Below are 13,633 nucleotides of genomic sequence, written 5' to 3' on the forward strand. Positions count from 1 at the left end.
AAGGCACAAATGATTAGGACAAAAAAATGCTAACTTTCTGAAATTGGCATTTTCAGGATTGTGACTTAAAATTTGATTTCACCCTTAAAGAGGATTTTATATTGCAGTTAATTTGACAGTAAGCACTATATTTCTAACTGCTCGCAACCACATGTTGTCACTTATTAAATGTAATAAGGTAACCCAGTGTTAGTGGTACATGTAGTACTATTTACTAGGGATTTACAAGTAAATTTCATGTGCCACTTAGGTGTATGCCAATTTTACCATCTGTGAAGGATAAAGCACAATCATTTTAGCACTGGTTAACAGCGGTAAAGTGCACAGAGTCCTAAAACCAACAAAAAAGTAGAAGTGAAGGCCAAAAGGTTTTTGGGAAATACTTCGCCAAGGATGTCAGGTCTAACAACATGTTTATATTATATGCATGCTTATATATATTTGATATAAATCACCACAAGTGCAACTGCTGAGGAGAGAAACACAGACATTGGACATTTTTGAGAGTTCCTTCAGTTTAGCATCTTTCTTATTAACATAAATCTATCAGTTACTAAAAAGGAAGATTTCTGGCATGATTACATCAGTCAATAGTCAGGTTTATATACCAAATGCTTAAATATTTGAGGTATGAACAGAGGACACCCAAAGCACAATTACAATTGATTGCCATTGGTTGCGAGAACAAGTTTCTGTTAATGTGAGTGGAATGTGTTGCTAAACATTTGAATGGTGGATTTGTATCAAGTGGAGGAATACCACGTTGATCAGGTAAAACATACAGGTAGTGATTTAAAAAAGAAGCAATGATGCAGACATTATAAATGTTTTAGGGCAATCCATCTTTTAGGTCACCAGCTTTCACGATCACATAGATACTTCCATTAACCCCTTCGCTGTGGCGGGGGGTGTGGGGGGGGGGGGGTCGCGCGGCGGTCCCATGCTTCTGACGGAACCGCTTCGTCACGGCTCGCGGGTGAGCTGTGCTTGTGACGGAACGGTTCCGTCACGAACCCGCCCGCCCATTAATTAGTCAGCGCAGGCGCGGAATTCGTGCCCCGCAGGCGCAGCGAGCGGGCCGTGACAGAACCGTTCCGTCACAAGCACAGCTCACCCGTGGTTTGTGATGGAGCGGTTCCGTCACAAGCATGCAACGGGTTAAGTAGCAAGTAATATGTTAGTAGATGAGCAATTTAAATCACCTATATGCCAATTTAGCTCTATGGTACATTTTTGTTCTTGCTCTGTTGCTGAGTATTGTTTTATAAGTATAAACTATTTGGCGCCTCCGATACATAAACCGGAGTATCTGCTAGTTATGACTCATATGATAATATACCAGTCATTGAGCAAACCAAAACAATCTTCCAAGAAGGACTGCTTTAATGTTTGCAAGCTATAGCAATCACAGCCAATACATATATTTCACAGTAAACTGGCATGACACAGATCAATGAGGTTTCCTAATAAAATCTAGCTTTGCCCGCTGTGCCTCCTGCTTCAGAGAGAGCATTACATTCACAAAAGATATGGGAGATACCCTAGGGCATCCCAAATGTATCCCACTTGAGTTACACTGAACCTAATCTGCTGATGGATGGATCCCTTCAAGATGCACTTGTTCAAGTGCATGAGAATTTCGAAGGAGAGCATTTCAAAGGTATGCATTTGCAAATTAAAAGATGAGGGTGGCTAATGTAAATCTGAAATTCTTTGGGTGTCAACTAATTGCTTTAGAGTAAATCATTGTAAATTGGTCCATCAAACTTTAAATTAACAGAGGCATTTAATGAGTGTAATTTCATGTATCAAAGTACCCATACTTAAGTGAGGAAGTGCTGCACACTTAGAGATGTGTGAAATGTGCCTCCACTTGGTCCTTACTTCTATTCTTCTTTGTAGATGAAATGAACGACCATCAGAACACATTGTCCTATGTCCTCATCAATCCACCTCCAGATACACGGCTGGAAGTTAACGACATTGTGTAAGTATTCTGTTGAATATTAGGCCTTAGGACAAACTGAATGCATCCTATGATTGGGACTGATTATTTGTTCAATGTTTTTAAAACATCTCGTGCATATGTGGAGGTCGGAACTAGAAGATGATAATTCTCCTTCCAAGTGACAAGAACAATAGAAAAAAAAATAGACCACAAAGGCGCAGCACGACCTTCACTTTCCACTAGCCCTTTCGAGATTCACAATCATCATCACAGTTTATTATTCAAATGTCTTTCATAGTTTTGAATGCTCTCCAAGGTGATTTGAAATTGGACATTATGGAGCTGTCAGAAGATATATCTCCAGAGAGAAGACATTGCTTTTGATCAAGCTCTATCCCCTGCTTGTCTTTTCATAACCACTAGAAGGAGTGAGTGAACTCAAACCATCATTTCAAAATGCCTTAAATGTGTTTTTACAATAGAGGAGAGCACATGCCCACATGTCTTCTTTCCTATTACATTTGTGCTCATGGGCGTCTAGAGAAGAACAGAAGTCCTTGTCTGGAGACTTGTGCAAACATCTGGGTCCTGCCAAAAAGTATTTTTATGCCAATAAACACACTGCTTACACCAGATATTGTAACAGAAAATATTATTCAGGATTGACAAAATCATCATACAGCTACACATCTTTACCTGTTTGTCTTGCTAGAGGGAGCTGTGGATGCAGCTGAGGCAGAAACTCCACTGGCCCTACCTGACCCAAGCAGTGTTTCTCCATTTCTAAGGCCTAGTTTAAGTTATGCTGACATCTTCCATTTCCCCCCCAGTGATGTTGTGCTTGTAGAATAGTACCAGCTTGGAAACACTGGACATTGCAAGAGATAATTTACCCTTTTAAAGTTGTATCAATAACATTTTGCATGTATGTCTGTTCATTTGACAGTAGCTCTAGTATTACTTGAGAACTGTGGCCAAACACGCCTTGTTGGATCTTTTTCTGACTGCCTAATGTCTTTCCCTATTGATGGCAATTTTATATTAGATGAATGCACATACCCATTTGCCAGTATGCCTTTTGGAGTGACCTACTACCCAGCCTCTCTTTGCATAGTGCTTTACCTGCACATTACTCTATTCCCCCATTCGGACAAAACCACCTTCATTGCCTTTGCACCCTGGTTTCCGGCCCCAAAACAGCGGTTCTCTGATGGTCCAGTTCGCTAGCAACTTCATTTTACCCCTGCTATACTTAAACATTTGCCTGCCACCTTTCTTGTCTTGTGCTTGACATCAACGGATTGCTACTGATTCCTTGCCTGCTGTTTGTCTATCTACCATCTTCTTGCAGCTTTTCACTCATTTAACATAACATCACCATTCAGTGGATAAGCCTTTTTCTTTAAACTATTTTATTATCTCTGTCTCATCTGACCCCTCAAACCGAATCCCTTAACTTACACCCTTAGCTTAACCCCTTACCCTAACCCTTCACTCCAACCTCCTACCCATAATCTTACCCGTATGCTCTTACGCGTCTTACTCCTTAACCTTACCCTGGAACTCCATACCCCTTTCCCCATCCCCTTAACTCCTTACATTTACCATGACACTTAACCTTTTATGATTGAACTCTGTTTTGTAACATCGTCTCTTTGTCCCCTTACAAATCCCTCTTTTCTTAACATCCTTAACTTCATACCAACTTGTGCTCTTACCCTTAACCAGTTACCCACATTTCATTACCTTTAAATTTAACCCCTACCCTTATTACCGCCTTGCTCCTCAAACCCTTACCCTTACCCGCATCTCAGATTATACCTACCCCAACCCTATCCTTTAAAACATTATGCCATAATATTACTATTATACTTAGCACTTTGGGGCATATGTAGGTAATTCACATTTTGCGATTCTCAAATAGCAATTTTTAAGGAATCGCTATTTGAGAATTGCAAAATGAAATGTAGGTAAAAAATCGCAATTTTTTTTTTAATCTCGAAAATTCCTTAATTGCGAATCGCAATTAAGGAATGAGTGTCCCATTCATTCCTATGGGCCAAGAGGCCCATAGGAATGAATGGGGATACATTCTCAAATTGCGATTTTCTATGAGAAAATCACAATTTGAGAATCGCAATTCCAAGGGTGCCAGGGTGTCCAAAGGACACCTGTTGCACCCCTGGAATGTGCCTGTAAGTACATGTGGCGCACATACATGCCCTAAGGGCATGTCTGTGCGCCACATGGCACTTTGAATTTAAAAAAAAATCATTTTGAAAGGAAATCGCAAAATACCATCTACTTGGAGTAGGTGGTATTTTGCGATTCCTTAAGACATATTCGCAATGTCAAAGGCACTCCTACATAGCATTTAAGGAATCGCAAAATTGCGATTCCTTAAATGCTTTAGCAAAATAAGGATTCGCAATTTTTGCGATTCCTTATTTTGATATGTGGCACCTACATACCAAAAGGCAGTTTTTTCAATTCGCAAACGCCGGAATTCTGCGAATTCCGGCGTTTGGGAATCGCAACGCCTTCCTACATATGCTCCATAGTCACTTACAATGCAATATCAAATGATGAGTAGGTCAACAATGAAAATGCAAACCACAAGGAAATGTCCACAAGGAAATGGAATGATGATATGTTACCCAGGAATTAACGAGTGAAACTGCAAAGGATGTCTGGTGACAATACAGAATCTACTTTAGAGAGTTATTTTCTACTAATTTCACTCCATAGATAGATTGAAAGGTCTCCCCTTTTCACCAAGTGTTGTGGGGTAATGTTACAAAGGATGCCTCAATTGCCCTGAAACTGGAAATCTTTGAACTGGTCACTGGTAGTCCTCACCAGTCAAGAGATATCTGCATTTAAGTTGGAGTTGGCTACTGACCGCACAACATAGGTCCCAACCCTTACTAGTCCAGTCTGGTGGATTCCTCTGCTGGTTACCCCTTGTTCTGTAGATGCCTTGTCAGCTAAAAAGCTTAATGGTGACCAGATATTTCCAAGACATAAACTCACAGGACCACAGACCCATCTTTACAGAGAAACCATGGAACACACAGCAAATTTGACCCAATGTTTCATTTGTTACATTGCTGCATTCTGTCCGACCTCTCTGCTATGACTGTCCAGAAAAAAATAAACAATTAAGTACATGGCCCCCGAATTGTACATTGGCAAAAGGACCCAATGCTTAAAGAGACCGCTTTTTAGCTATCAAGCTGCAGGCTTGATGGCTAAAAAGTGGTCAGGTTTTACTCGCAGCTTGATGGCTAAAAAGTGGTCAGGTTTTACTCTCAGCCTCACAAATTGCCATCATGTTGGGAGGTATGGCTGTCTGTATGTTAAAAAACAAAATACCCATTGATTTTAAAGGTAATAGCCCTGGCTATACATTGAGGGCCTGATTCACAGAACTAACTTAAGACAAAATCCTAAACTTACTACCATTTTGGTATTCACAGAAGGCACTTTTTCATTTTGGTATTCACAGAAGGCACTTACTCATCAATGAGTAAGTGCCTTCTGTGAATACCAAAATTAGTAAGTGCACTTACTCATTTTGGTATTCACAGAAGGCACTTACCCATCCATGAGTAAGTGCCTTCTGCGAATACCAAAATGAGTGTCTTCAGTGAATACCAAAATGGTAGTAAGTTTAGGATTTTGTCTTAAGTTAGTTCTGTTAATCGGGCCCTGAGATTATAGTGTTTCTTTGCATGAAATGTATTGTTATATTCTCAGTCTGAGCTGTCCGACTTCACTACCCCTTGAGAGGAGATATGCAACTAAAGAAAGTATCTTGCTTATTGTGCTATGACCTATAGGAAAGGACTCACATTTAACACCAATAAAATGATTGAAGTTATGGGTTGGTTTTGTTTTGTTTACTTCTATGTGTTTGGAATGTCCTTAATGAAGAAGGTCAACAGGCCCAAGATGTGTTGTGCAATGAGGTATTGCAGTTGTGCACACACTAAGCATAGTTATGCCTAAATATCTTTTGCATATTTTTTTATTTTTCAAGACATAACCGATGAACACAATTCCAGCTATTTGGTGCTTAACCACAATGATAAATAATCAAGCAAATGTATTTCTTGGTGCCTTTTAATGGACAGATCTTGACTTGCCACTCTATGCTATTTTTTCATGTTCCACTTGTATTGTTTTCCAGATATTTAATCCGATCGGACCCACTAGCCCATGTCTCGAATGACTCCCATAGTCGAAAAAGCAGCTACACCTACAAACCAAACACAGCTGTTAACCCTGAAACCAGAGATGAGACTCAGCTATGAACCCAGGTTGGGAGGGGGACCATCAACATCCCCTGTCAGCAGGTAGTCTCTGGACTGTTAGTACGTGGTATTTAATGAAATAGAATACCAACAGTATTAAATATAAACTGAGGAAAGCATGGATTCAACGTGGAAAATAATCTACTTGGAAAAGTCAAACACACTGGTGAAAAGAATTGCCAGAAGTCCTCTGTTTACATGTTACTGTCAATGGACAGAAGCTGTCTCTATTTGACACTTTTTCAAAGAAGCAGGTTAGAATTTCGTAAGAGCAAATGCAACAAGCTTGAGGAATTGGTGGCAAAACTTATCCTGGGGAATCTGGGCTATGCTTCCTTTCTCCGATCGATGCTGTGGAACTTCTGAAGACTGGATCATGATCAAATGCCTTGAGTTCGATGTTTGTCAGATTGCGAAGGAGGGGCGATGGTGGTGCATGAGATCCTATTTTATATGAATTGCTTGACATTTGTACCTTTCTTAGAAAAAAAGGCATACATTGGCCAGACAGCCAACATTTTAATATTTTCAATATCCAATGGACAATTATTGCTGATTTAAAAGCTAATATAATCCTGGTTTGATAAACTGCCATGCAAAATATTTTACAAAAAGGCATGGAATGTCTGGTACCTTTGAATTAATCATCTGCAAATTTTTCATAAATACCGGAGGAAATTTAAAATAAATTAATGGAAGAGCGAACAGTCTTCTTTTCCAAGTTTCTGCTATAATAGCCCCATCCACACACTCACATGGTTTTATCCCAAAGATCCCTGTGTTTAACATGCGCTTAACTCCCTCATCTTTAGTATTCTCTATTATACCATAACACACCCCGATAGATCTAATAATCTCATCCCTGAATCCTCTGTGTGACTGCTATGCCCCATGTATCTACCTAGATAGTTCTTCAATTAGATTTCTCATCTTCAACAGGACCATCCCTCGTTCACTAAATGCCTCTCTAAACTCATATTCTTCATCCCATTGACATGCTTGAAATTAGAATCTTACTAGATTCATATCTGTTGTACTCTGTACCTTACAGCCTCTGGATACAGCTGTTCATTTTACACCCAAGATGGCTGTTCCCTGTGCACTTCAACAGCACATCACCTTCGGATCATGAGACAATGATGACACAATGTTAACTGTTAATTGCTTACACATTTACATGTTTGCTGTAATATGAGTTTGCAAATTAATTCATATAGATTTGTGCCTTTTGAACTCTCTCAAGGAGCTCCTTATTGGTTTCTTTTACTACATCTTCAAAACTGTCTCCCTAATGAATCATTCTCTCTATTCCTATAGACTCAGTGTTCCCCCATCATCCACATATCCTAGTGAGAGCCATAGTATTCCTATGAGGCATTGTGAAAGCACATCTTCACTTATGGGCAGAAGCACTTTACTTTGGACAATAATTATCTGCCATATATTGTTCTTTTGTATTAATATTGTTAATCTTCTTGGAAGATAATGTAAATACTTATAAAGAACCCTGAACCATTGTTGTGTACATAACTGAAGACAGGAGAAGAAGCCAAATGCTTGATTTTTTATAAGACACATCTACAGCGTTCATTCTCAGCAAAGGTGCTGAGGGCATTAGTTTCACTGAATTTGCATTTTGCTGGTAATAAACATCCAAAGACACCTCACAGTAGACTGCATAATTATCCGAAGGAACCATGTGGACACTGTGGCATACCATTTATTTATTAAATGTTGTTTGTTTATATCACCAACATTATACTAGGGGGTATCAGAGAACTTATCAAATAAAATAAAATGATCTAATGCTACAGAAAAAAATGTAATGGGGCAAATATGGGGGTGAGTGATTATGCAGCTACAATTTATCAGGAATACAAAATGGGAAAATAAAGCTTATGAAAGCATTTCTGTATAGCTATAGTAATTTTGGAGTATTAATTCCATTGACCTGGTTTAGAGTTTGGCATATATGTTATTCTGTCACAAATGTGTCAGATTTCCAGTCTGTGTTATTACAGGTGAATTATATCCTATAGCTTTTGTAATGGGGGATGCTATCCTGTCTGCTGTCTTACAAGTGCGTTAAGGGGCTGATTATTAGTTTGGCTGTCCGACTGCCATTGCGGAGGTCCGAACGATGCCACCATGCCAACGGCATCCCAACCGCCGCATTACGAGTTAATAAAAAGTTGAGGCGCCGGCATACTTCGGTTTACAGATTGAGCCTGAAGGCAATGTTGCCTTACTGCTGCCCCTGCACGGTTGTCCATGCACTGTTGCCAGGCACCCTGTCCCCAGACCACCAAACTCCTAATCAGTCCCTAAATCCCATGCCATCTGTCATAAGGCAGAGAGGATTCCCATAAAGTTTGCAACAGAGTATCCCATTTCTCAATATCTAAATCAGGCTCTAAGTCGTTTGATTTTTATCTGATTAGAGATAATACTGAAGTTGCTTACTTAGCTGCAGGCCAATTTTGGTGTATATCCCTTTTTACAAATTCACAATGGCACATCATGATACCGTCAATTTTCGCATTTGGTAGAATATTGACAATCAGAAAATGTTAGTCTGGGCTTTGACATGATTTCTAGGTTGTTAATAAAGCCATGCATGTGGATGCAGATACTCCAAATTGCACAATTGTGGAAATATTTAAAATTCAACATGTCACCTTTGGTTTATACAATAAGAAGATCCGCATACACATGCAACTTATTTCCAAATGTATAGGTCTAATACACTATAACATTTTTTCCTTGCATAAGATATGCCTAAAATCGTCATATGGCTGTCCTTAGTTTAAGAGATATTTAAGATTGTGCTCTCTGGCTTAGGCAGTCTTAGATCTAAAGAGACAGTTAAGTATAGAGGTGGTATGCAAAACAGAACTGTGGAAGTTCTATTGTCTTCTATAAAGAGCTGAATTTGTAGAAAATGATTCAACAAACCATGCATGCCTTCAATAATACATTATCATGTAAGTGAATGTACTGCTTCATATCAGAGATGTATTAAATGTCCAACTTGCATATTTTGACATGTAGGCATGGCTGGATTTCTATATATACAAATTGTGCCCTTGAAGAGTGCCAAATATGAAAAATCTATGACTTCTGATGCCCTAGTCCTGAGATGAAGACACAAATTCAAGCCAACATTGTGCATTATCTTGAACTTCTAAAATCCTCTTGATTTTCTTTTACCTGGAATGTAATCATTCCATTACTCAATTTGGCACAAAAGAAGACAAATGGATTGGATGTTGGTGAGGAAAAAGGAATTAGGTAGATCTAAGAAAAATATTAACAGTAGGGCATTTTAAAGAATGCGAAAACCACACCTCATACAGGGGCTCTGGTACAGACATGCTAACACCAGAGGTGAGCACCCTGAGACTTAAATATAGTTTGCTTGTGGGAGAACAAAGAACACTGTGTAGCAATTTTCTAATGTACCTGATGAATGACTCTTCTAGAACAATGCAAGATGATCTGTTGTGGTCATACTGAGCTGAAAATGTTTAACTCACAGTGTAAACAACTGTAGATAGTGGATAAATGGCTAAACTAGAGAGTGTTTTTCAAAATATCCTACAGTAGACTAGGATATTCAGGATTCAGACTTATAAAGTCTCTTTAGTACTACCAGTTTAAGATCATGTGTTCTGGGCCACTTGTGCATCCCCACAAACAGACGACAACATTTAGGTCTGTTACCAAAACATTCTGTTAGATGTTCCTACTGTACGAAAGACCGAAGCATTTTAACCATAAAGTGAAATCTAGTAGTTATTGCCACTTATCAATATGAATGTTAAGTGAAAGGTATGACATTTTTATAGTGGTGCGAAAATCTTGTATTCAATGCATTCTTTGTATGGTCATAGACTTTGTTTAGCACTCACTTCTTTTTTATTATAAGACAAATACATTGTTTAAACGTTTCAAAGATAAATTGTTGACTATTCATCATTTTAATGTTTTTATATTGTCTGATATGGTCAGTGTTAACAGTTCTCTTTTGTGAACTGTGAACTGGAGTGTGGTAAATATTATACAATTAAAATATTTAATTCTGGTAAATCCTCATTCATCCCCTGTACTTGACCACACCTCGAGATATTCTGATAGGTAACTCGCTGGGGGCTGAGTGGAGGAGTGGGAGGTTGAGCTCACTTGGCTTCTTGGTAGCTGAATAAGCTGAGAGAAGCTCCTTCTAGCTCAGTTAGAGAAAATGAGTGGTGTATTTAGCATGGACATCAGAGGAAATAAGGCTTCTGTGCGATGCAAAAAACTACTGACAACCAATGTCTTTCTTTACTTAAGTATCTACTGAATTGAACAATGGTCCAGCGTGCAATGGCTCATTTCTGAAGTATAGTCCTTACCACTTTTTGCTTTCTTTTTTTTTCCGTGCAGACTTCTGATTATTTGGCTGCTTGCAAACCATTAAAATGTATAACTTTAATGAAAATACACAGGCAGCATAGTAAGTACCCCACCCAAATGTAAGCGTGATAAGAATATTTAAAATTGTCAATTGATTTTGGTAAATTTTGTTTTCCTCCATTGGATTTAATGCACTCAGAAAGGAAAGTAGTCCCAGTAGGCAGGCAGACCTAGGGTCTAATTGTGGGTATTTTGGTGCAGATTTACAAGCCCCTTGCGTCACTTTTGCGCCATTGTTGTGTCACTTTTGTGTTGCAGCGGCAGCGTAAAAGTTGCGCCCTATTTACAATGCGATGCATCTAGGGAGATGCGTCATGTTGTAAAACCCTGAGTGACATTATACCTGCGTCAGATATAATGTATGCAGGGTAGGCTTTCCCACACAGGAAAGCCTTGTTAAAGTGACGAAGTGAAATCTACAAGATTTCACTGCGTGACTTTTAGGACGCCACTGCGTCAAAACCTTACGCCTGCTTCAAGCAGGCGTAAGGAGTGACGCAGTGTATTGGGAATGGGCCGCAACACAGATTGCTGGAGTTGCGTCGTGCTTGCTACACGACTCCAGCAATGCGTGACTTTTCCGTCAAAAGATGTGTCAGAATTTCGGGCGCATCTGTCAATCCTTGCGCCATGGTGCGCCGTATTGTAAATACAGCGCATCCATAGTGGCGAAAGGGACTCTTACGGTGGTGCAGGGAAAGTGACGCATCTCTACAGATGCGTCGCTTTCTTGTAAATCTGCCCCTCAGTGTTTGTGGGATAATTGTATTCATATTTTGAGGATCAATTGATGATGTTGAGACAGTATTCAGTAAGTAACCTCTTATATTGCATATGTATTTATTTGTATGGAAACCATAATTTTATACACAACCCATGATTTTTTGTGTAATGAAATTCAGACTAATTCTCATTCACAAGAATTGATGACGTCAGTCAATTATCAGGCCATGGCAAAGAATTCCTATTAGCATTTTAAAAAGCTAACAGAAACATAAACATTGAAAGAGGTGTCTACATTTTTGTAACCTCGGATAACAAGTGTTGGCTCATGAGTGCCATGTGCCATATCTTAGCTAGTTGTTCGGTATAATCATTGTATAATTTTTTTTACTTACATACATTGAACATATTCGGAAAATCTACATTGATTTGGCTATCCCGGACCAATGCCAGGCACCACTGATGTAAAGAGGTTCAATGCAATTAATTGACTATTGGGTGTCCAAACTATGTCTAAGCTGAATGTACCACAGTGCAAATACGATTGGAAAATCATTTCAAGTTACGTTTATCAAATCATTTGATTTAATTAAAAAGAAGCCAACAGGAGTTTGTTTATAGGGGGCCACATATTAGAGATGTTTTTGGTCACAAGCAGTGTTAGTATTCAGAAACTTAGCATATACTTTCTGGACTGTGTTTGATATTTTATATCTTATTGAAATATTTGTATGTACATATATTAAATAAAACAAAGTATTTTAAGACACTGTTCAGGGGATCGTATACAACTTAATTGTACATTTTTCAAATACATCCCCAATAGATGAGTGTTGTGTTGCTGGTGCCCTGTTATCAAAGAGGAATTGGTCCTCCAGTGGTATGAAGGGCATAAAATTATGCTATTTCAGAAGTAAAAATAAGAGCATTTCCAAACTTAAATTATTATCATATAAATCACTGTGCTCACTAACAGGGTGTGGACATTTTTAATACGCTGAAATCTTGAAAAACGTGCATTTCTCTACATTGTTTATATGGTCAGCTCACCAGCAAACAAACATAATACGAAGAAAAAGATGGAGAATTGTTTTAAAAAATGCTGCCCTCAGTCTCATTTTTGAGACAAACAAGATTTAGATTTCTCAAGCTTCTCTTGCAACTCCCTAAACCACTTGTGTGGTACCCCATGATGGGTGCCTATGATGCTACTAGCTGATGCTCTATCCTTAGAAGTATCTGGTGCTAAGAGATGTAGCTCATAAGAGAAGCTTTAACAAGCAAGCTGGCCTCTTGGATGACTGTGACTCAATTCTCTAAACCCCATTGCTATACAAAGAACAGATATTATAAGAATGTTATTTACCATTATATAGTGCTGGATATCAATTGGAGGAGGGTGGGAGGTCTGACAGAAAAACACATTAATTGAAACTGCTCGGTTTCTCATCCCTGTTTCCCATTGAGATGCATTTATTATTTATGAGCTCATATGTGACAAGTAGTCTGGATTGGGAGGGTGTGTTTACAGAAAAGACTAAGCTCTGAGGCTTGACATGAAGCCTCATGGCTTTGGGCATCCAGCCCAACTGCAGGGCATTGTAATCTGAACATCTGCATAGGAAATAATCACTTATGCATGGGAAGTGATTGACTTGTGATCATATCTATTGCTGTGCTGTTGCAGATTCAGGTAATGGGTTATTATGATGCACATCTGTGACATTGCAATATTGTCAAAATCATCCTATGAGAAACATAGACCTAGGCAAGGGTAGTCAGGGTGCAATGCCATGGGCCCCAGCCTTTAAACACTAAAAAAAGCAGGTGGGACCTGTTCCTTCATGATGCAGGTAACGCTTGAACAAAAAGAGATGTCACCACATACTGTTTCCTTTTTCTTCAGTATGCACACAGCCTGATGTAGTTTGGTGAACAGAGTTTAAACCATCTGTAAGGCAGAGTACATACCAGGCGTACTCCATCTACTCATTTTAGAGATGTTCGCTGACACTGCAGACATCTCTTAAGATTGGAATTCACCGCTGTAACAGTAGTTCCTGTCAATGCATTTATCGTTTGATGTATGGCACCTTCAACAATATGTTACTGTCCATCAAACTTTTAACATGTGTTTGTATTTTCAACAACAAAATCCCCAAGTAAAACTTCAAAAACTAGTGACCCCCAC

At 38.9% G+C, this 13,633-nt stretch overlaps 1 protein-coding gene across 1 annotated transcript in view; it reads left to right on the forward strand.

Annotated features, from left to right (window-relative positions):
• KCNT1 (potassium sodium-activated channel subfamily T member 1) overlaps positions 1-10,929 on the forward strand; it is a 1,005,890-nt gene extending 994,961 nt beyond the window's left edge. The window contains exons 30-31 of the mRNA XM_086920997.1: positions 1,903-1,987; positions 6,141-10,929. Of these exons, the coding sequence (XP_086777123.1) occupies positions 1,903-1,987; positions 6,141-6,264 (209 nt within the window). The 3' untranslated portion in view covers positions 6,265-10,929. The remainder of the gene's footprint in view (positions 1-1,902; positions 1,988-6,140) is intronic.
• Positions 10,930-13,633: the final 2,704 nt, after the last annotated feature.

Source organism: Lissotriton vulgaris, chromosome 5, assembly GCF_964263255.1.
Source record: "Lissotriton vulgaris chromosome 5, aLisVul1.2, whole genome shotgun sequence".
In the NCBI taxonomy this organism is placed as follows: domain Eukaryota; kingdom Metazoa; phylum Chordata; class Amphibia; order Caudata; family Salamandridae; genus Lissotriton; species Lissotriton vulgaris.